The 20,757-nt window shown below is 49.5% G+C and overlaps 1 protein-coding gene across 1 annotated transcript in view; it reads left to right on the forward strand.

Annotated features, from left to right (window-relative positions):
- Nucleotides 1-20,757, forward strand: part of sorbs2b (sorbin and SH3 domain containing 2b) — a 531,274-nt gene that overhangs the window by 492,783 nt on the left and 17,734 nt on the right. Inside the window, exon 26 of the mRNA XM_038805638.1 lies at nt 10,058-10,104. Coding sequence (XP_038661566.1) covers nt 10,058-10,104 — 47 coding nt within the window. The remainder of the gene's footprint in view (nt 1-10,057; nt 10,105-20,757) is intronic.

Raw genomic sequence — 20,757 nt, forward strand, 5'->3', positions numbered from 1 at the left:
ACTGCCTGCCAATTTGAAAAAGGCCCATTAATTCCTTCTCTTGGTTTCCTGTCTGCCAACCAGTTTTCTATCCATCTCAATACACTACCCCTAATCCCATGCGCTTTAATTTTACACACTATTCTCTTACACGGGACTTTATCAAAAGCCTTCTGAAAGTCCAAATATACCACATCCATTGGCTACCCCTTGACAACTCAAATCCCTGCATGCAGGCTGGCCATTCCATCACACGGGCCCACAGACTTTCATGGGAGGTGGGGATAGGGTGCCGGAGAGTTGGGGGCTGGTTATGGGTATGGTGAGCATAGATTGCTCACACACCGGGTAGGCACCGGTAGGACTACCACATGGCGTCCCCACATCTCCGGCGCGGTCCCCCGTTGCCTTCATGGGTGACCCTGGAGGGTACCCCCGACTGCCCTGGAGTCCCTGGCCCATACCATCTTCTAAAACCCTTACCCCACATTGCTGGCCTACCAGCCGCCTCCTCCACCCTACCCCACACCCACCCCACACGGCAGACCTCTGCACCCAGCCCATCCCTCACACCATTCGGATAGAGGATTGAGGCAGTTCGGGACCACAATCAACATGTGTTTATTGGTGACAGTGCTATGTACATTAACTGTGCCCTAGCCCCTAATGCTATCCTATGTGCTGCACCTGTGCCAATTTAACTGGCGTCTACCTTTCTAATCTGATGCGTCCTAATGCTCCGTCTAGGTGTGTCCACAAGCGTGCATCAGAAGTGGAGGCGGCCTGCTTGCCCTGGCGTTGGCTGCCACCTCTGGAGGGAACGGGCCTGGATGAGCCCGGCAGTGATCCAGGTATCATAGGTGGCCTGGTACCACCCTGTTCTGCCCATCGGATGGACCAGGGACAGCTGGGGGGAACTCAGAGGAGCTGCAGTGTTTCGGCACCACCTCTGCGAGTGTCACTGGCACGGGCCCCATCACCTCCTCCTCCCTCGGGGTGCCTGATGGCCCCCCTGGGCTATTCCTTGGGATGGGGGCGCAGCCGGAGTGAGCTCCAGGGGCTCCGCCATCACCTGGACCACCCAGTCCTGGAGGCCCATTCTCGTTTTTACGAAGGTCTCAATGCTGGCAGCCATGGATCACAGGATCTATGCCACGTCCCTCTTGGGTTGTGCCACGTCACACGTGACTGTGCAATGTCCCTCTGTGTCTGGCTCGGGTCAACCACAGTCAGGCCAATAAGCTCAACGTCCGCAGCCATAGCCTGTTGTGACTGGGCCACACTCTGCACTGCCACAGCAATGTTAATTTGGCTCTGGTACATGGCTGCCTGTGACATGGTTGCCCTGTCCTGCACATCAGCCACCGCCCACACAGAGTGCCCCAGGCCTTGGTCATCCTGACCCATGGCTGTGATCCTCGCACCCAAGGCTTCCACCGCTTCCACTGCAGTGTTAGCCTGGGTGGCTGCATTGTTAGCACCGCCTCCTGCTCCTGCAGGCAGTTGGACTGCGCCACCCCCTCATGTAGTCCCTGGCTCTGCGTCTGCATCTCCAACATTGATGGACCCTCCCTTTCCAGAAGCACTAGACCAGTCTGGGCGGCAGCTAGTCCCTGGGGTCGGGCTCCCTTCCGACCGGCCGCCACCTTGGGGATTCCCACCTCCACCCAGATGTATCGCTGCATCTGTGTCGTGCGCACCAGCTAGTACCCCAGGAGCCCCTTCCCTAAAGTGCCCAATCGAGGGAAGTGTCTCTGGGATGGTGGAGGGTGCCGGCTACAGCAGTGACGAGGAGTCAGCGTCATCCCCGGACATGTGCTCCGGGTTGTTGTGGTGTAGTGGCTGGGGACGAGGGGCTCCAGATGATCCTGCCTAATTGCCAAGTGAGTCGCAGGGTTGCGGCTGGGGGACAAGTTATCCTGGATGGTCCTGCCTCATTTGAAAGTGACCCTGCATGGTTAGATTGAGTGTAGGCATGGTGTGGGGGACTGGGCTGACTCATGTATCATTGCATTGGAGGCTCATTTGGTTGTCCCGTGCCTACCACCCCTTCGGCGACTGCCAACTCTCCCCACAGACCAGGTCCATCGCTCTCTGCTCCATGACTGAAGGGCCGTATGTCCGGCCAGCCCCCTCCGGTCTTTTCTGCTCCCGGTGGTTGTGGGCCATATTCTCCTGGGGGGACAGATAATGCACAGTGTGAGACATTCGGATGTGGGTAGCACAGAGCACAGGGGTCCGCAGCTAGTAGTCTGTGTGTGCAGGGCACCCGGCCAAGGCGGGCGGTATGGGTGTTTGCATGTGGTGCTTGGTAGGGTGCGAGTGGACTGCCAGCAGGTGGGGTTTCATCGCCCCCGAGGAAGGGGAATGGGTTACGGGAGTGTGCGATGGGGTGGTGCCAGGGGAACAGAGCTGGTGACTCACCCTGGCTGGCCTGTGGGGCTAACCACCCTCACCCAACATTGCCTATCGGTCTGCCTGGTGAGGGCCGCATTTGGGAGGGGGGGTCGCGGCTGTGTGTGAGACGGGGGTGGTGCCAGGGTGATGGAGCTGGTGACCCACCCAGGCTGCCCTGAGGAGTTTGTACAACTTCTTTCTGCACTGCTGTCTGGTCCTCGCGGTGGGACCCACAGCACTCAGCCTCAGCCACCTCCGCCCTGGCCTGGTTTACGTCAATGGGTGGCAGCCTTTTTCCCACCCCAGGGAAATGGTGTCCCACCTCTCCTCCATGACATCCAGCAGTATCCCTGCATTCGTGACCCTGGGGGCCGCTCTTCGGGCATCATCTTGGCTGGAATGAGAGTGTGCAGGGAGCAGAGTACTTACATACAGTTCCAGCTTGTCAGTCTCTCGAAGCTCATCCCCCCCCCCCCTCTCTCCCTCCTCCATCGGGGACCGTGGAACACTGCCATTCAGCCTCGGCGTGAGCACTTAGTGTCTCAAACGGAAAATCACGGCCGGTATCTTCTGTATTTCAGAACTGGCCAGTGATCTTTTATTTATTTTAGGAGCTTGATGTCCTGGGGTATAGAGGGAGCAACCCGTAAAAGCAATTTGAGAGGGAGGGAGAATCTCTGTCGAGAATGAGCCTACCAGAGAGAGAGAGAAGCTATTGAGAGGAAGGGGAGACTTAATGGAGCTGAGTTGTTGAGATTGGGGGCAGAGAAATTCACCCTATTAATAGATGGGGATTGCAATTAACGGAGGGTTAGAAAGGGAGGGAGACTCTCTCAACAGCCATTATCAAGAACACAGCAAGCAAATAAATAAAAACAGGGAACGCTGGAAAATCCCAGCGGGTCTGGCAGCATCTGTGGAGAGAGAACGGAGCTGACATTTCGAGTATGAATGACTCTCTGTCAAAGCTGGAGAGAACGGAAAGGGCAGAAATACCTGTTGTGGGAAGATGCTGAGATGGTCATTTTGAAACTCGGGTGAGGGAACAGAGCAGAGGGCAGAGAAAGAGTGAAGAAGTTGTTCCAGATTGGGCATCTCTGGTTTTGCTGAAGATGTTCGCTCTTGGGGCACAGCAGACCCACATTATAAAACAGCACATTCTCTGATTCACTCTGAGTGCCATGAGAGCTCCATTTATTGCCCATCCCCAGTTGCTCTCAAGAAGGTGATCGTTAGCCATGTTCTTGAACGACCGAAGTCCTTGTGGTGTAGTTGCGCCCAGTATGTTAGAGAGGACTGTCCAGGATGTTGGCCCAACGGCAGTGAAGAAATGGTGATATAGTTCCAAGTCAGGATGGTGTGTGGCTTGGAAGAGGACTTGGTGGTCTTTTGTGCCTGATGCCATTGTTCTGCCCGGGGGCAGAGCTCGCAGATTGGAAGGTGCGGTCAGAGGAGTCTTAGTGAGTTGCCACGCTGTATCTTGCAGATGGTACATACTGCTGCCACTGTTTTGGTGGTGAAGGAATTGAAGGTTTCTGATCAAGCAGACAGATTCGTCCCAGATAGTCTCCACTTTCTTGGGTATTGTTGGAGCTGCACTCATCCAGGCAAGGGCAGAGCATTCCTTCACACTCCCGACTTGTGCCTTGTAGATAGAGAAAAGAGGCTTTGAGGAGTCAGGAGGTAGATTACTTACCTCAGAAAGCCCAGCCCCTGACATGCAGTTGTTCATATGGTTGGTCCAGTTACGTTTCTGGTCAATCATAAACCCAGGATGTCGTTGGTGGTGATATTGTTAAACACCAAAGGGGGGGATCTCTTTTGGAGAGATGGTCATTGCCTAGCACTCTTTGACATGAATGTTACTTATTGCCCAGAGCCTGAATGTTGTCTTGGTCTTGCTGCATATTGATACAGATTGCTTCAGTATCAATAAATTGGACTGAACATTGTGCACTTCTGACCTTGTGATGACACAGCTGAAGGAACTCCTGCAATGATGTCCTGGGGCTAAGATGATTGGCCTCACCAAACTCAACTCTTTCCAATTGAAGAAATTATGGGAGGAAAGGCTCGCTTTCCATCTAATATTTTGGTGATTATGTTGAAATTCCATGTTTTCGAACATTCATTAAGAAAATAAATGGTCAAGAACGTCTGAGTCTCCAGCCAGGACAGGTGGAGCAGTAGCGTACAAAACGGGGGTTGTGCTGACTACCATTTCAGCCAGTTCTGTGGCCCTTGATGAATCCCCTTGAGAAGATCTCGGTTCTCACACCACCGCCTTGGTCAGTGGCATGCTGGGAACTGGGGTTGGGTCCACCTGTCTCTTTTCGGGGATAACGGTTTCTCTCCTCCTCAAATGGTCAACTTGCTTTCTAGCCGCATGGCCCTGTAGGTTTATGACATAGGATACTGGCCCAGTCCTGTTAACAACTCTTCCAGGTTAGCATGGTGGTCCTCCACCAAAGTTCTGCACATTCTCTAAATCGTCTGTTTGAAGCGACCTGTCCTTCTTTGCTGTACCGCGGTGGCTTTCCTGTGAGGCTTACTCAGCCTCCACCCTCCCCGGCAAACTTGGAAGAATAAGGTTGAGCTGTGTCCTGAAACGCCGGCCCATTAACAATTCCGCCAGGGTAACCCCAGTGGTGGTACGTGGGATTGAATTGTACGAGAGCAAGAGGTCCGCCAAGCTAAGCAGTCGTGGCCTATGAGCTTGTGTCTTCACTGAAGCTTTGAAAGTTTGGACAGCTCTTTCACAGCCATCCCGTTCAATACGGGGTGGTGGGTAATTGACCTTCCGTGCTGGATCCCATTGGATCTCCTCACGAAGAATTGAAACTCTTCAGCTGTAAAAACAGTGCCATTGTCTGAGACAATCGCCTTGATCCCTGACCACCATAGGTAACTCTTGGCCAGTGCCTTCAATTTAGATTGCCCAGGGTGACTACTGTGAAATTCTTGAAGAGGCTGCCGCACAAGGAGAGGCACTATCAGTCTACAACCCCGCAGGAGGATCCTGTCCTCACAAGTGTTTTGTCCCTACGTTGCAGAAATGGTCTAATTGATCCTGACTTCTCCAAATGCCAGCCCGTAAAACCATCCTCTTGACTCCTAACAACACAGGGTATCCATTGGTCCATGCTTTAGTGTCGCCGGATGAAATAGGTAAGGTATGAAGACGATTTAGAGCCAGAACCATCTAGTGCGGAGTGAGAGGTCCGGAAATTGTTTGCGGCAGTGAAAGCCTGCTCAAAACATCCGTATTTGATATCCGGGTTCCCGGTCTGTGCCTGAAGCTATTCGATTATGCAGGCAAGAGCAATGCCAATTATTGCACACAGGCTGAAACTCGAGGTGGGGTGGGTTTATCTTCACGTAAAATGGCAAGTAATGGTTTACGGTCCGAATCGATTGCAAAATGTCGACCACAAACATATTGGTGAAACTTTCTTATGGCATAAATGACCGCCAGACTTTGTCAATCCGGTAATACAGTATTTAGTTTCAGCAGCTGAGAGCGTTTTGGATGTGACGGAAACAGGCCTCTCCACACCATCTTCCATTTTGTGTGAGATACCGTACTGAGGTGCATCGCAAGTAACTACTATTTCCGGGTTTATCCAGGTGGAAATGGACCAGTAAGGTCAACGACTGCAGGGCCTGTTTGACCTGATCAAAATACTTCCTTGTGGAAGTCTTGATTTGTTCTTGATTAATAAGGGGATCAGTGGAGTTTGCACATTCGCCCCCTGTCTGCGTGGGTCTCGCCTCCACAACCCAAAGATGTGTAGGGTAGATTGTCACTTACTTGGAAATTTATTTCCAAAAATAAGGGAATCAGGGGTTATGGGGAGAAGGCAGGAGAATGGGGATGAGGAACATGTCAGCCATGATCGAATGGCGGAGCAGGCTCGTTGAGCCAAACTGCTTAATTCTGCTCCTATGTCTTTTTTTTAGAAGTTGAAGCAGGGGTGCCAAAGTGGTTGACAGGTTGGGCAAAATGCAGCCGGAATAATGACCATCCCCAGAAAAGATTTCAATTCCGATGCATTCTTTGGTTCCGGCCCCCATTTTGTTGTCTTTATCTTATCTTCAGTTGGGTGTAACACCTTCGCAACAACTCTGAAACCTAAATCCGTGACTACATCAGCTTGAAATGTTGACTCCTCACACTTTAACCGAATACTGGCTTCTTTAAACCTCTGATGACTTCTTCCAAATCCATTGTGTTCCTCTGGTGCCGCCCCTGTCATGATCGTCCAGATACATGACAATCTTCGGAATTCCCTGCAATAGGCTCTCCATTGTGCGCTGGAATATCTGGCATATTGCAACAAGCTTTTATCGGTATTTACAATAACAAACTTCCTTGACTCATATTCCAGCTCAAGCTGCTGGTACGCATAGGCCCAACCTCGATTTTGAGTGGACAGCCATTGATGACAAAGGTGATATCAATGGGAGGTGTTTTACTTAGTCCAACGATATGAAGCTTGTATACTTGCAATGTTTCTTCAGGGTCTTTCACAACCATGTTGACTGGAGGCGCTGATGTTTTATTGGGGACTAGCAGTAGACTATTTGACTTGCAAATGGCCTTACTTATTACATCTCAAACAGCTGAATTCTTTAAATGAAAAATGAAATGAAAATCGCTTACTGTCACGAGTAGGCTTCAATGAAGTTACTGTGAAAAGCTCCTAGTCGCCACATTCCGGCGCCTGTTCGGGGAGGCTGGTACGGGAATTGAACCGTGCTGCTGGCCTGCCTTGGTCAGCTTTAGATTTAGCCCAGTGCGCTAAACCAGCCCCTCTCCATATATGTCCTTGGCGCCTTCTCCCCACAGTACTAACAAACCTCTAAACCTTGTGACCGTCTGTCACTTCTTCTTTTCTGGCTCTGCTACTCCCTTGCTTCGTGAACCTTGAATGGTCTCCGCTTCCCATCATAACTTGTTCACCTCGGTCTGCACGCTTTGCAATTCGGAAGCGCTTTGCTCAGCATTTTCAATTGCTTGAGCCAACTCAACCGCCTTGTCCAAGGATATTTTGGTTTCCGCCAGCAACATCTACCTAATATTTAAGTTGTTGGTCTCTTAGACCAACCGGTCACGCAGTATGTCATTGAGAGAATTACTAAATTCACAATGTTCTGACATTTGTCACAGTCTGGCGACAAAAGCAGATACTGTTTCACCCGGATCTCTGATGGCTGTATGAAACTTGTACCACTGCATAATAATGGAGGGTTTATAATAATAATAATCACTTATTGTCACAAGTAGGCTTCAATGAAGTTACTGTGAAAAGCCCCAGTCACCACATTCCGGCACCTGTTCGGGGAGGCGGGAATGGGAATTGAACCCGCGCTGCTGCTCTTGTTCTGCATTACAAGCCAGCTGTCTTAGCCCACTGTGCTAAATCAGCATATAATGGTCCCTCACTAATTGCACCAATTGATCGAAGGACTTGGAGCCTGGAGCTGCACCGGTTCTTAGACTTCCAAGATGGCTGCCTTTTTTGTGGCCTTCTGGAGTCCTGGACCATGTGTTTTTAAATTGCTTCAGGCTGCACCCCCTTTTCAGTTTTTTGAAAAAACGTTTGTTGCAGTTGTGTTTGCACTTCAGCCCCACGCTCCTAATCTACTGGCACCTAGTGCGGAGGAGGGAGGGAGGAGGACCTCCTCATGAATCTGACCCTGGGCCTGTCCAAAGTTGCCGCAAACAGGTCCAAGCAGCGGGCGACCAAGGGAGGACATTTTAGTTTGCTTTTTCAGTTTAATTTGTGATTTGTTTTTGTTTAAGGCAGTATCCCTATAAGGGGCTGCCCTTTTATTTTGTCCCTCAGTTTATTTAATTTAGTTTGTTTGATTCAATCAAAATAGTTGGAGCCTCCGGCGATGTGAAGCTTTGCACGAGGTTGTATATTTGGGCTGCAATCAGTAAGTAATACTGCCACTATTTCATCGGTGGCAAAAAGGTATCAACGCCTTTCGACATATTGACCCCAAATTTCAACCTCCATATTAAACGGATCAATTTTTCCAAAATAGTGGCATCGCTATTCGACTGCAGACGATCTTTTAACTTTTTTAGTATTCTGAAAGTCTCTTCCCCTCTTCCAAATTTTCAACCATTTACTTTGAGACTGGCTTGTTTTGCTTTCGCCGTCAATGTTTTATTGCAAGGCAATCGACAAGGCAGTGTTTAAAAATAACAAGAGGTTTATTGAACTTAGAAGAATGTTATACAAAGAACATCACAACTACTACACAGGCCTTGTTCCCATGACTTCCGGGTTAACTCTGACCAAGCCCCAACAGCCAGAAATGTGCCTAAACCCCTGGTAGGCATCCGTTCCGTGCTCTGTCCCAATAGGATCTGGGCCCAATACACGGCCCTCGAAGTATCGCCGCTTTAAGGGCGCTATCCCAATTTTCATCTTGCTCTCCTCAGGACAAACAAGAGAAGGCCATCGTTTCAAACGATCGCAATAATTCCTACTACAGGAGAAAAGTGTGCTGCTAGGTTGGCAAGTCAACTCTGATTGGTCGCGGCATTGTCATGTAGAAAGCAGCAGGGAATTATTGGCTCCCAAGGTCCCCTGGGGCATGTTCCTTCAGTTGTTTGGCATAGATAGAGTACAGGCCTTGCTCAACTGGCCAGTGCCTTCAAAACGCAAAACAAAATTGCTGCTGTTAGATGTGATTTCACAATTGGGCAGCATTTGCTCAATAATCCTGAGTGCACTAATAGCCACACTAACAACCAATTTAAGATAATCAGTCAAGCTCCTAACATGGCTCATTTATACTTGCTAGAAGTGACATACATTGATATGCAGGGACCTCCTTTCTGCAAACAAAAGAAATATGTTCAGACTTTACACCTTTTTAAAAATTGCATGGGAGCTTGGGAAGCCTGTTGCCTTTTCTCTGACAATGCCTCAGCCAATCAGAATTGTCTTGCCAATCAGTCAGCATACTTTTCTCCTGGAGTATATATAAATTGTTGAGATCATCTGAAATTTGGCATTCTTGGGTTTGTCCTGATGCATGCAAGACAAAATCTTCAACAACTTGTCTCTCTGTTCAGCCAAAATACTTCGGCTGTGGTCTCTTTTCCACAGCAACCTTGATTGACAATCATCCATGTCATGTTTTGTCGGATGTGGAAAAATGTACATTTAGGAAATATTATTCAGAAGTTATTAGTGACTTACCATTAAAAAGGGTGTGCACACAACCAGCATTGTGGGATAAATGAGATTTGTTGTTCTTGGCTGGCTGCAAAGCATTTAATTTATTTTTAAGGAATTTTATGATTCTGCAAAGCAATGTCGTATCTTTATTTTTTCTGTCTACTGAGAGCACCTAGCATGCATGAGATGTAAATGAGCTTCCATCGCAGTGTGTGTGTCCAAAGTGACCTGGCCTGAGATTTGACTTTGCAGTGTTGTGATCAGCGTGGAGCTGAGCATGTGTGAGGCATGATGGTGCGTGTATGGAAGCCCCTTTCTGTGCCGTTCTTTTGGATTATGCTCCTTTTTTAGTAATGCTTCTGTTTAATTAGAAATGCTGTTTAGTTTCCAGAAGTGAATGGCTTTGCTATTTCCTGGAACGCCATTTGTTTTCTATCTAATTACAATAGTAACACAATGAATGTGTGTTTCTCCCCTAGTCGCAGCAGCCCAACCTTGTTCATGAACGTTCACAGATTGGAGAGCCGTGAGTACCATTTTGCTGTTTTCTCAGTGACAACAAAAATAAGATCAATTAATCTGATATCCCGAACCTGCTCCTGAGTTAATACTATCGAGCAATAAGGAGAATGATGTATTAGTGTCTAAAAACAAGTTTATATGAATGTACATAATTGCACAAGGGTCTTGGTGTGTTATATCGATCTGCAAAAATCATGTTGCAGAGGAAACCATTCAAGCCATTATGCAGTATTTCTAATGCAAATCTCCAATCTCAAATCTTAGATGAACTTCATTCATATATCCGCTTTAATTCTTTTAAAAATGTATTTATTACAAACATGTATCAAACAGTTTACAGCAAATAAACACCCCGGGAAACTTCACAACAATCAACTATACAGTCTGTACAGATTTTTCCCCATTTTCACCCACTCTTTCTCCTCCCCCCCCCCCCCCCTCCCCCCCCCCAACCCCCTGCGACGAACAATTCCTTAAACACAGTCTCAAACATCCCCCACCTTTTCTCAAATCCCCCTGCTGAGCCCCTTAACTCATACTTTAATGTAGCTGCTTTAATATAGCAGATTGTCCCGAGGCACTTAAGAGGAGTGTTATCAGACAGCTTTTAGCAACATCTGAATTGGAGGAGAAAGAGATGGAAATGCAAAGAGGTTTGGGTCCTGAATTCCAGAGCTTGGGCTTAAAGTGGTTGACGGAACAGCCGGCAGTGGTGGGCCAAATGCAGAGGGGGCCAGAGTTGGAGGAACACTGAGTCCCCTGGAGGTTTATAGGGCTGGAGGAGTTAATACGAGATAGGGAAGAGATCAATCTTGGAGCTGTTTGGTTCATAGAATTTACAGTGCAGAAGGAGGCCATTCGGCCCATCGAGTCTGCACTGGCTCTTGGAAAGAGCACCCTACCCAAGGTCAACACCGCCACCCTATCCCCATAACCCAGTAACCCCACCCAACACTGACGGCAATTTTGGACACTAAGGGCAATTTATCATGGCCAATCCACCTAACCTACACATCTTTGGACTGTGGGAGGAAACCGGAGCACCCGGAGGAAACCCACGCACACATGGGCACCCAGAGCTCCAAAAGAACTTAAAGAAGTTGGCGGGATGGAGAGACAAGTGGTTGATGAGGTTCAAGGCAGAGAAATGTGAAGTGAGTCATTTCGGTAGAAAGAACTTGGGGAGTGTGGCGCTAACAATTATACTCAAAGCCGAGAGACTAGTACAATAGAGGATGTGCAGACTCCACACAGACAGTGACCCAAGCCGGAATCGAACCTGGGACCCTGGAACTGTGAGGCAATTGTGCTAACCATTATGCTACCGTGCTGCCCCATGAACATGAAGATAAAAATTTTAATACGAGGCATTGGTAGAGCAAGAATTCATGTAGGTCAGCAAATACAGGATTGATGGGTGAATGGTTTTTAACCCGAGTCAGGGTACTGGCTGCAGAATTGTGGATTGATTTGGATATTAATGGAAGATGGAAGGTCAGCCAGGAGATCATTAACAAAGCAGAATCTGGAATTGCCAAAAGCATGGTTGAGGGTTTCATCAGCAGATGGACTAATACAGGAGTGGTTACAGGAGATATTATTGGGGTGAAAGTAGGCAGTTTCAGCAATGCAAATGATATGAAGTAAGACATGAGGCTCAGGATGTTGTATGCTTTATTAACTGCTCCATCAGTCTGTCCTGGCATGTCCAATGATTCATGCACATAACCACCCAGGTCCCACTGCACCCCTTAAGCGTTGTATCCTATATTTATACTGTCTCCCTGTGGTGAGATAACCACTGTAGTTATGTGTACTGCAGTAGGGGGATGTATGCCTGTACCTGCAATACAGGTTCCTCCGGTCAGCCCCTGCCGGCTAGCTCCGCCCACAGGGAGCTTATGTATAAATGTATGAGAGCTGCTCAGACCCTTAGTCTACTGTTGCAGATGGAGGGACAACATCGTACAGCAATAAAGCCTCTATTGTACTAGTCTCTCGGCTTTGAGTATAATTGTTAGCGCCACACTCCCCAAGTTCTTTCTACCGAAATGACTCACTTCACATTTCTCTGCCTTGAACCTCATCAACCACTTGTCTCTCCATCCCGCCAACTTCTTTAAGTTCTTTTGGAGCTCTGCACCATACTCCTTACAGTTCACAATGCTTCCTAATTTCACATTGGTCCCAGTGACATAGCTGAAAAAAGGGATGAGGTCCTAAAAGCAAAATATAGGGAGTTAGTAAGTAAGTTGAAAAGTATGACCTCGTGCTATTCAGAGCAAAGATAGTGCCACGTGCTATTCAGAGCAAAGAGAGCAGAATGTATCAGATGAACAAGTGGCTGAAGAGGTGGTTCAAGAGGGAGGGTTTCCGAATCCAGGGACACTGGGACCAGTTCAGGGGGAGCTGGACCAGTACAAACTGGACAGGTTTCACCTGGGCAGGTCTGGAACTGATGTCCTGTATTTGCTAAGGTGGTTGGGGAGGGTTAAAACTACAATGGCAGGGGGATAGGAACGTATGCAAGGAGTCAGAGAAGGGTAAACAAGGACAAGAACAAAAGACAAAGAGGAATAAGAAAAGTGATAGGCAGAGAAATCAAGGGCCAGAATTAAACAGGGCCACAGTGAAAAATAATAGGAACAAGACGAGGAATAATAAAAAGACGAGCCTTAAGGCTTTGTGTCTGAATGCGGGGAGCAGCCGCAGTGAAGTGGATGTCTTAACCATGCAGATAGATGTAAAAAGGTATGATACAGTCGGGATCATTGCTGCAGGGTGACCAGGGTTGGGAACTGAACATCCGGGGTATTCAGTATTTAGGAAGGACAGCCAAAAAGGAAAAGGCGGTGGTGTTCCATTGCTGGTTAAAGAGGAAATTAACGCAATAGTGAGGAGGGATAGTAGGGATGTTGGTGGATAGTCAATGGAAAATATTCAAAGAGCGCATGGGTGAACTGAAACAATTGTTCATTCCTGTCTGTTGCAAAAATAAAATGGGAAAGGTGGCCAAACCATGGCTAACAAGAGACGTTAGAGATAGTATTAGATCCGAGGAAGAGGCATTACAAATGGGCCAGAAAAAACAGCAGACCTGCGGATTGGGAGCAGTTTAGAGTTTAGCAAAGTAGGACAGAGGGATTGATTAAGAAAGGGGAAAAAATAATACGAGAGTAAGCTTGGGAAGAACATAAAAATTGTCTAAAAACATCTGTAGGTATGTGAAGAGAAAAAGATTGGTGAAAACAAATGTAGTCCGAAACAGGGGAATTTATAATGGGAAACAAAGACCAGCAAAATACATACTTTGATTCTGTCTTCACAAAGGAGGACACAAATAACCTACCAGAAATGTCGGGGAACACAGGGTTTAGTGAGAGGGAGGAACTGAAGGAAATCAGTATTAGTAGGGAAATGGTGTTGGGGAAATTGATGGGATTGAAGGCCAATTATTCCTTAGGGACTAATAATCTATATCCCAGAGTATTTAAGGAAGTGGTCCGAGAAATAGTGTCTGCATTGATGGTCATCTTCCAGGATTCTATTACCCTGGAACAATGTTTGCAGATTGATGGATAGCTAATGTAACTCCACTATTTAAAAAGGGGGAAAACAAAGAATTATAGACCAGTCAGCCTGATGTTGGTATTGGGGAAAGTGTTAGAGTCCATTGTAAAAAAAATTAATAGCAGAGCAGATAGTCAACATGGATCCATGAAAAGGAAATAATGCTTGACAAATTTATTGAAATACTTTGAGGATGTAACTAGTAGAGCTGACGAGGGGGGGTTTATCTAGTGTGGTTAATAATGTGGTTTATTTAGACTTTCAGAAAGCTTTTGACAAGTCCTGCATAAATTTGATTTGATTTATTTGATTTGATTTTTTTGTCATGTGTACCGAGGTACAGTGAAAAGTATCGTTCTGCTTACAGTCCTGGCAGATAGTTCCATACATGAAAAACCTAGAACTTACTATAATAATTAATAATTATAGAACATACTATACTAACGGTTATAAGAGATGTAGGAAGAGGATCTGTAACGGCCAGCTCGCACAGTGTCGCCACGCTCCGGCGCCATCTTGGAATTGTTTGTTTAAATTTCAAGATCCAGCTGCAGCCTGTAGCTGTTTATTTTTTGTCGTCATTGTTAGTCGGGAAGAGGAAGAGCTGGTCCAATTCCCTTGCAGTTGGCCTCCTTGGTGTTTGGAGAAATGCTCGATCAGCTCTCCGATCTTTTTGCTCCTACTGCCCAGCCTAGACTCGGTCAGGCTGGCCTGCAGCCACATCACGCAGCCTCACTCCGCTCCACTGGCCTCTCCCTGTAACGTAAGCTGGAGCTACACCTATGGCCCCTAAGCTGCTGAACCGGTCCTGAGCTTCCCACCGGCTCCTAGCAAGGCAGCTGCTTCCCGCCGAGCGGTTCTTTGAGAAGCTATAGTCCTATCCCTGATCCATGCTTCCTACGAGGTGCTTCCCCTCCTTCGAAGCTGAATATCCACTCAGGCACCCTGGTGAATGGCCACAGGAAAATAAGTGATTAGCGTGTAAAATTAAAGCGCATGGGATTGGAGGTAATATATTGAGATGGATAGAAAACTGGTTGGCAGACAGGAAACAAAAAGTAGGAATAAAATGAGTCTTATCTTCTTACAAATGACAGGCAGTAACTCGTGGGGTACCGCAGGGATCAGTGCTCGGACCCCAACTATTCACAATCTACACTAATGATTTAGATGAGGGAACTAAATGTAATATTTACAAATTTGTGGATGGCACAAGACTGGGTGGGAGATTGAGCTTTGAGGAAGATTTAAAGATGCTTCAGCATGATTTGGATAAGTTGAGTAGTGGGCATTTGCATGACAGAGGCAGTTTTATGTGACTAAATGTGAGGTTATCCATTTTGGTAGAAAAAACAGGAAGGAAGATTATTATAGAATGGCTATAGATGGAGAGAGGGGAATGTGCAACGAGATCTGGGTGTCCCTGTACACTAGGCACAGAAAGTAAACTTGCAGGTGCAGGAGGCGGTAAAGAAGGCAAATAGTATGTTGGCCTTCATAGCAAGAGGATTCGAGTACAGCAGGTGGGATATTGTTCTGCAATTATACAGGGCCTTGGTGAGATCACACCTGGAATATTGTGTGTACTTTTGGTCTTCTTATCTAAGGAAGGATGTTCCTGCTGTAGAGGGAGTGCAGCAAAGGTTTACCAGACTGATTCCTGGGACGTATGAGGAGAGATTGAGTTGATTGGGATTATATATTAAATTCAGAAGAATGAGGGGGAATACCATGAAAACCTATGAAATACTTACAGGACTAGACAGGATAGATGCAAGAAGGATGTTTTCGGGGGAGTCCACAACCAGGGGTCACAGTCGAAGGATTCAGGGTAAATCATTTAGGACTGAGATGAGGGGACTTCCGGTGGCGGCGATGATCGAGTGAGCCGCACATTCGGCGGGCTCTCACTCCGGGGGGCTTTAGGGGCTGATTCCCCGCGATAGCGGGACTGCGGAGCGGCAAAAAGGCGGCCGCGGAAGTGCAGGGGAGCGGGCTGCAGTGCATGGGAGTCCAGGAAGCAGAGGAAGAGAGAGAGAAAGGGACAGAGGCAAGGAGCAGGGGAAGCTGACCTGGAACCTAAGATGGCGGACACACAGACCTCGGACTCAGCAATCCAGCAGGCGCTGGATAACATGCTACAAGTGATGAAAATCAGTTTTGAGTCGCTGGAGCGGGACAACTTGGACCCACTTCAGAAGGCAGTGGATCAGCTGAATCAGAGGCTGGATGCCCAGGATGTAAAAGTTAAGGAGCTGGGAGAGGCGGTGGAGGAGCAGGCGGATGCGCAGACGATTGCGGCGTTAGAAGTTGACGGGCTGAAGGAGCGGTAAAGAAGACTGCTGGACAGAGTGGAGGAGCTGGAGAATAGAGTCCGCAAGAATAATCTGAGGATCATCGGCCTCCCGGAGGGGGCTGAGGGAGCTGATGCCGCAGCGTTTGTGGCAGACCTGTTGATGCAGCTGATGGGGGCTGAAGCCTTTCCGCGACCGCCGGAGCTGGAGGGGGCATACAGAGTGCAGGCGAGGCACGGGCGGCCGGGCGGACCCCCCCCCCCCCCCGCCCGATGGTGATCAGGTTCCACAGGTTCGTGGACAAGGAGCGGGTGCTGCGGTGGGCAAATAGCGCCAGGAGCAGCACGTGGAACAACAGTGTTCTCCGTTTACCAGGACCTAAGCCAGGAGGTGGCTTGGCGGCGAGCAGCCTTTAAACAAGTTAACGAGGTGTTGTTCAAGAAGCATGTGAAGTTTCGTCTGCTGTTCCCGGCCCGTCCTTGGGTCACGCATCAGGGTCAACACCACTACTTCTCCGAGCCCAAAGAAGTGATGGACTTTGCGAGGGATCAGGGGCTGGTCCCGAAAAGAGGTCCCACGGGCGTGAATTGGGACCCGAGAACTATCGTATGAAGGGACGCCGAATGAGCCTGGACCGCTGTTCAATGGTTTGCTGGGTTAAAGGTGCCATGCGGGACATTCGGGACTCTTCCCTTTGTTTTTGGTTACTGGGTTTTTTTGTTCTTCCTCCTCTTTTTTTCTGTTTTTTCCTTTTCGTGTGGATTTTACTTTTTGTGGGGCTCGCTGAGTGCACTGGAGCCGGTATGGTAACTAAGGGTGGCCGGTCAACGAGGGGGGGTTAAGGACGTGGGTTGGGGGTTTTTGTTTTACTGATGTTCATGCCTTCCTGTGCCAGTGAGTTTGCTCCAGTGGGTTGGAGAGGGGGATGGGGCGCCGGGGAGCGGAGATGAGGACGGGGAAACAATGGGAATGAGACAGGGGGGCACTGGAGTGATGAGTCACCGGGCTAGCAGATTGGCTAGTCAGGAGAGTCAGGTGTGGGGGGAGAATACAGCCAATGGGTGCCGGGGGTGGGGTTACCTGGGGATGTTACTTGGGGGGGGGGGGGGGGTTGTTCTGCTGACGTGGGAGGGATTTGAAGTAGGCAATGGGAAGGAGGTCGAGGGTGGAGGCAGCCAAGAGGCGGGCCAAGAATGGCGCGACGCACGGGCCGGGGGCCGGCCTGAGAAAGGCTATGGCTGACCGGCGTGGGGCAGGGGGTGAGTTGTGCCCCCCAACCAGACTGATCACCTGGAATGTCAGGGGACTGAATGGGCCGGTTAAGAGGGCGCGGGTGTTTGTGCACTTGCGGGCTCTGAAGGCGGACGTAATTATGTTGCAGGAGACGCATCTGAAAGTGTCTGACCAGACTAGGCTAAGGAAGGGCTGGATTAGCCAGGTCTTCCACTCAGACGTGGACTCGAAGTCCAGGGGGGTGGCAATCATGATCAACAAGCGGGTGCAATTTGAGGCGGAGGGCATAGCCGCAGACAGGGGGGGCAGATACCTGATGGTAAGGGGCAGACTGGAGGGGAGAAGAGTGGTGCTGGTGAATATATATGCCCCGAACTGGGACGACGTGGACTTTATTAAAAGAGTGCTGGGGAAGATCCCGGACCTGGACTCTCGTAGGTTGATAATGGGGGGGGGACTTTAATACGGTTCTTGACCCGGGGCTGGATCGGTCGTGTCCCAGAACGGGTAGACTCCCAGCAATGGAAAGGGAGCTGAAAGGGTTCTGTACGTGTCGGACCCACTGGCCGGGATGGAAAGTATACTTGAAACATTGAGGAAGTTCGGCCAGTTCTCAGGGTACAAATTAAATATGGCCAAGAGTGGCAGGATTGAATAAGGTATTCCGGGACTTCTATAGCAAGCTGTACACTTCGGAGCCCCCGAAAGAACCGGAGGAGATGAAAAGGTTTCTGGACGGGTTAACATTCCCAACAGTAGGTGGGGGGGGGGGGCGAGTGGATGGGCTGGGGGCCCCAATTAGAGTGGAGGAGGTATTGGGGGGCCTAAAGGCCATGCAGTCGGGGAAAGCCCCGGGGCCGGATGGATACCCAGTAGAGTTCTATAAGAAGTTCTCTGAGTTAGTGGGTCAGGTCTTGGCAAGGGTTTTTAATGAGGCAAGGGACAGAGGGACCCTGCAGCCAACGATGTCGCAAACCACCATATCTCTGATATTGAAGCGGGGTAAGGACCCGGAAGCCTGCGAGTCATGCAGGCCAATCTCCCTGATCAATGTTGATGCCAAGCTCCTGGCAAAGGTACTGGCGATTGGAATTGAGGACTGCGTACCGGAGGTGATTGGGGATGACCAAACTGGGTTCGTGAAAGGCAGGCAGCTGTCGGCCAACTTGAGAAGATTACTCAATGTGATAATGATGCCCCCGACAGGCAAGGAGGTGGAGGTAGTGGTGGCGATGGATGCCGAGAAAGCCTTCGACCGGATGGAGTGGGGCTATCTATGGGAGGTGCTCGGGCTCGAATGGGTTCTGGGAGGGACTGGTGAATTGGATCAAGCTATTGTATCAGGCCCCAAAGGCCAGCGTCAGGACAAACAGAGAAGTGTCAGAGTATTTTAGACTATACCGCAGGACCAGACAGGGCTGTCCGCAAGGGATGGAAGGGGATTGTTAGGGGCGGGGTGGAACATAGGGTCTCTCTCTATGCGGACGACCTGCTTCTGTACGTGTCGGACCCACTGGCCGGGATGGAAAGTATACTGGAAACATTGAGGAAGTTCGGCCAGTTCCCAGGGTACAAATTAAATACGGCCAAGAGTGAAATATTTGTGGTGCAGGCAAGGGGCCAGGAGAACAGATTGAGAGGGCTACCGTTTAGGCTGGTTGAGGAAAATATCCGGTATTTGGGAATCCAGGTGGCACGAGACTGGGGCAGGCTGCACAAGTTAAATTTGGCCAGGGTGGTGGAGCAAATGAAGGGAGAGTTTCGGAGATGGGATGCACTCCCGCTGTCGCTGGCAGGGAGGGTGCAGACTGTAAAGATGACAATCCTCCCTAGATTCCTGTTCATTTTTCAGTGCCTCCCGATCTTTATCCCACAGTCCTTCTTCAAAAGGGTTAACGAGATGATCATGAGCTTTGTCTGGGCGGGAAAATCCCCGCGGGTGAAGAAGGCGATGCTTGAGAGGAGCCGCAGCGAGGGAGGGCTGGCATTGCCGAGTCTGATTAACTATTACTGGGCGGCCCACATCGCTATGATAAGGAAGTGGATGGTGGGTACGGGGTCTATCTGGGAGCGGGTGGAGGCGGCTTTGTGTAGGGACACCAGCTTGGCAGCCCTGGTCACGGCTCCTCTACCGCTGCCGCCGGCCAGGTACTCCACCAGCCCGGTAGTGGTGGCGGCCTTGCGGATATGGGGCCGGTGGAGGAGGCATGTGGGGGAGACGGGGGCGTCCATCTGGGCGCCAATCTGCGACAACCATCAGTTTTCCCCCGGGAGCATGGATGGGGGGTTTCGAGCATGGCGGCGGACGGGGGTGGGAAGGGTGGGCGATATGTTCCTGGAAGAGAGCTTTGCGAGTTTGAGGAGCTTGGAGGAGAAATTGGGGCTGGTAAGGGGAAATGATTTTAGGTACCTACAGTTGCGGGACTTTGTCCGTAGACAGGTCCCATCTTCCCACGCCTCCCGCCAATGGGGATCCAAAACAGAATAGCCTCTAGGGGGGAAGAAGGGGAGGGTAGAGTCTTTGATATTTATAAGGTGCTCATGAAGGGGGAAGGGTCCCAGACGGAGGAACTGAAACTCAAATGGGAGGAGGAGCTAGGCGGGGAAATGGAGGACGGGCTGTGGGCAGAAGCCCTGAGTAGGGTAAATTCGACCGCAACATGTGCCAGGCACGGCCTGATTCAATTTAAGGTCGTTCACCGGGCCCACATGACAGTGGCTCAGATGAGCAAATTCTTTGGGGTAGAGGACAAATGCGCTAGGTGCGCAGGAGGACCAGCGAACCACGTACACATGTTTTGGACATGCCCGATGCTTCGGGGGTACTGGGAGGGATTTGCGGGGATCATGTCCCGGGTGCTAAAAACAAGGGTGGCGATAGGTCCAGGGGTGGCAATTTTTGAGGTTTCGGAAGACCCGGGAGTCCAGGGTGAGAAAGAGGCCGATGTTTTTGCCTTTGCTTCCCTGATAGCCCGGCGACGAATATTATTGGCATGGAGGGACTCAAAGCCCCCGAAGACTGAGTTGTGGCTTTCGGACATGTCGCGTTTTCTGGGTATGGAAAAAATTAAATTTGCCTTGAGGGGATCTGTACAGGGGTTCGCCCGAAGGTGGCAACCATTCATTGACTTCTTTGCGGGAGATTGAACGTCAGCGGTGGGGGGGGGGGGGGAGGTTTGTATACAGTAGAGTAGGAGGGAGAAATTGGCGGGTAGTGCCGATGGGAGAGGAGCGGGCTTGTGCAGTATGGTACGATTGAAGTATTGAGTGTACGTGGATGTTTGCACATTTTTGCCCTTTTTGTTGATGCCTGTAACTGTTTACAATGCCAAAAAACTACCTTAGTAAAACTGTTTGTTAAAAAAAAGACTGAGATGAGGGAAGATCTCCTCAACCAGAGAGTGGTGAACCTGTGGAATTTACCACCACAGAACCAGTAGAGGGCAAAACATTGTATGTTTTCAAGAAGGAGTTTGATATATCTCTTGGGGATAAAGGGATCAAAGGATATGGGGGGGGGGGGGAATTAGAAACAGGTTACTGAGTTGGATTGTCACCCA

This window comes from Scyliorhinus canicula, chromosome 8 (genome assembly GCF_902713615.1).
Source record: "Scyliorhinus canicula chromosome 8, sScyCan1.1, whole genome shotgun sequence".
Classification (NCBI taxonomy): domain Eukaryota; kingdom Metazoa; phylum Chordata; class Chondrichthyes; order Carcharhiniformes; family Scyliorhinidae; genus Scyliorhinus; species Scyliorhinus canicula.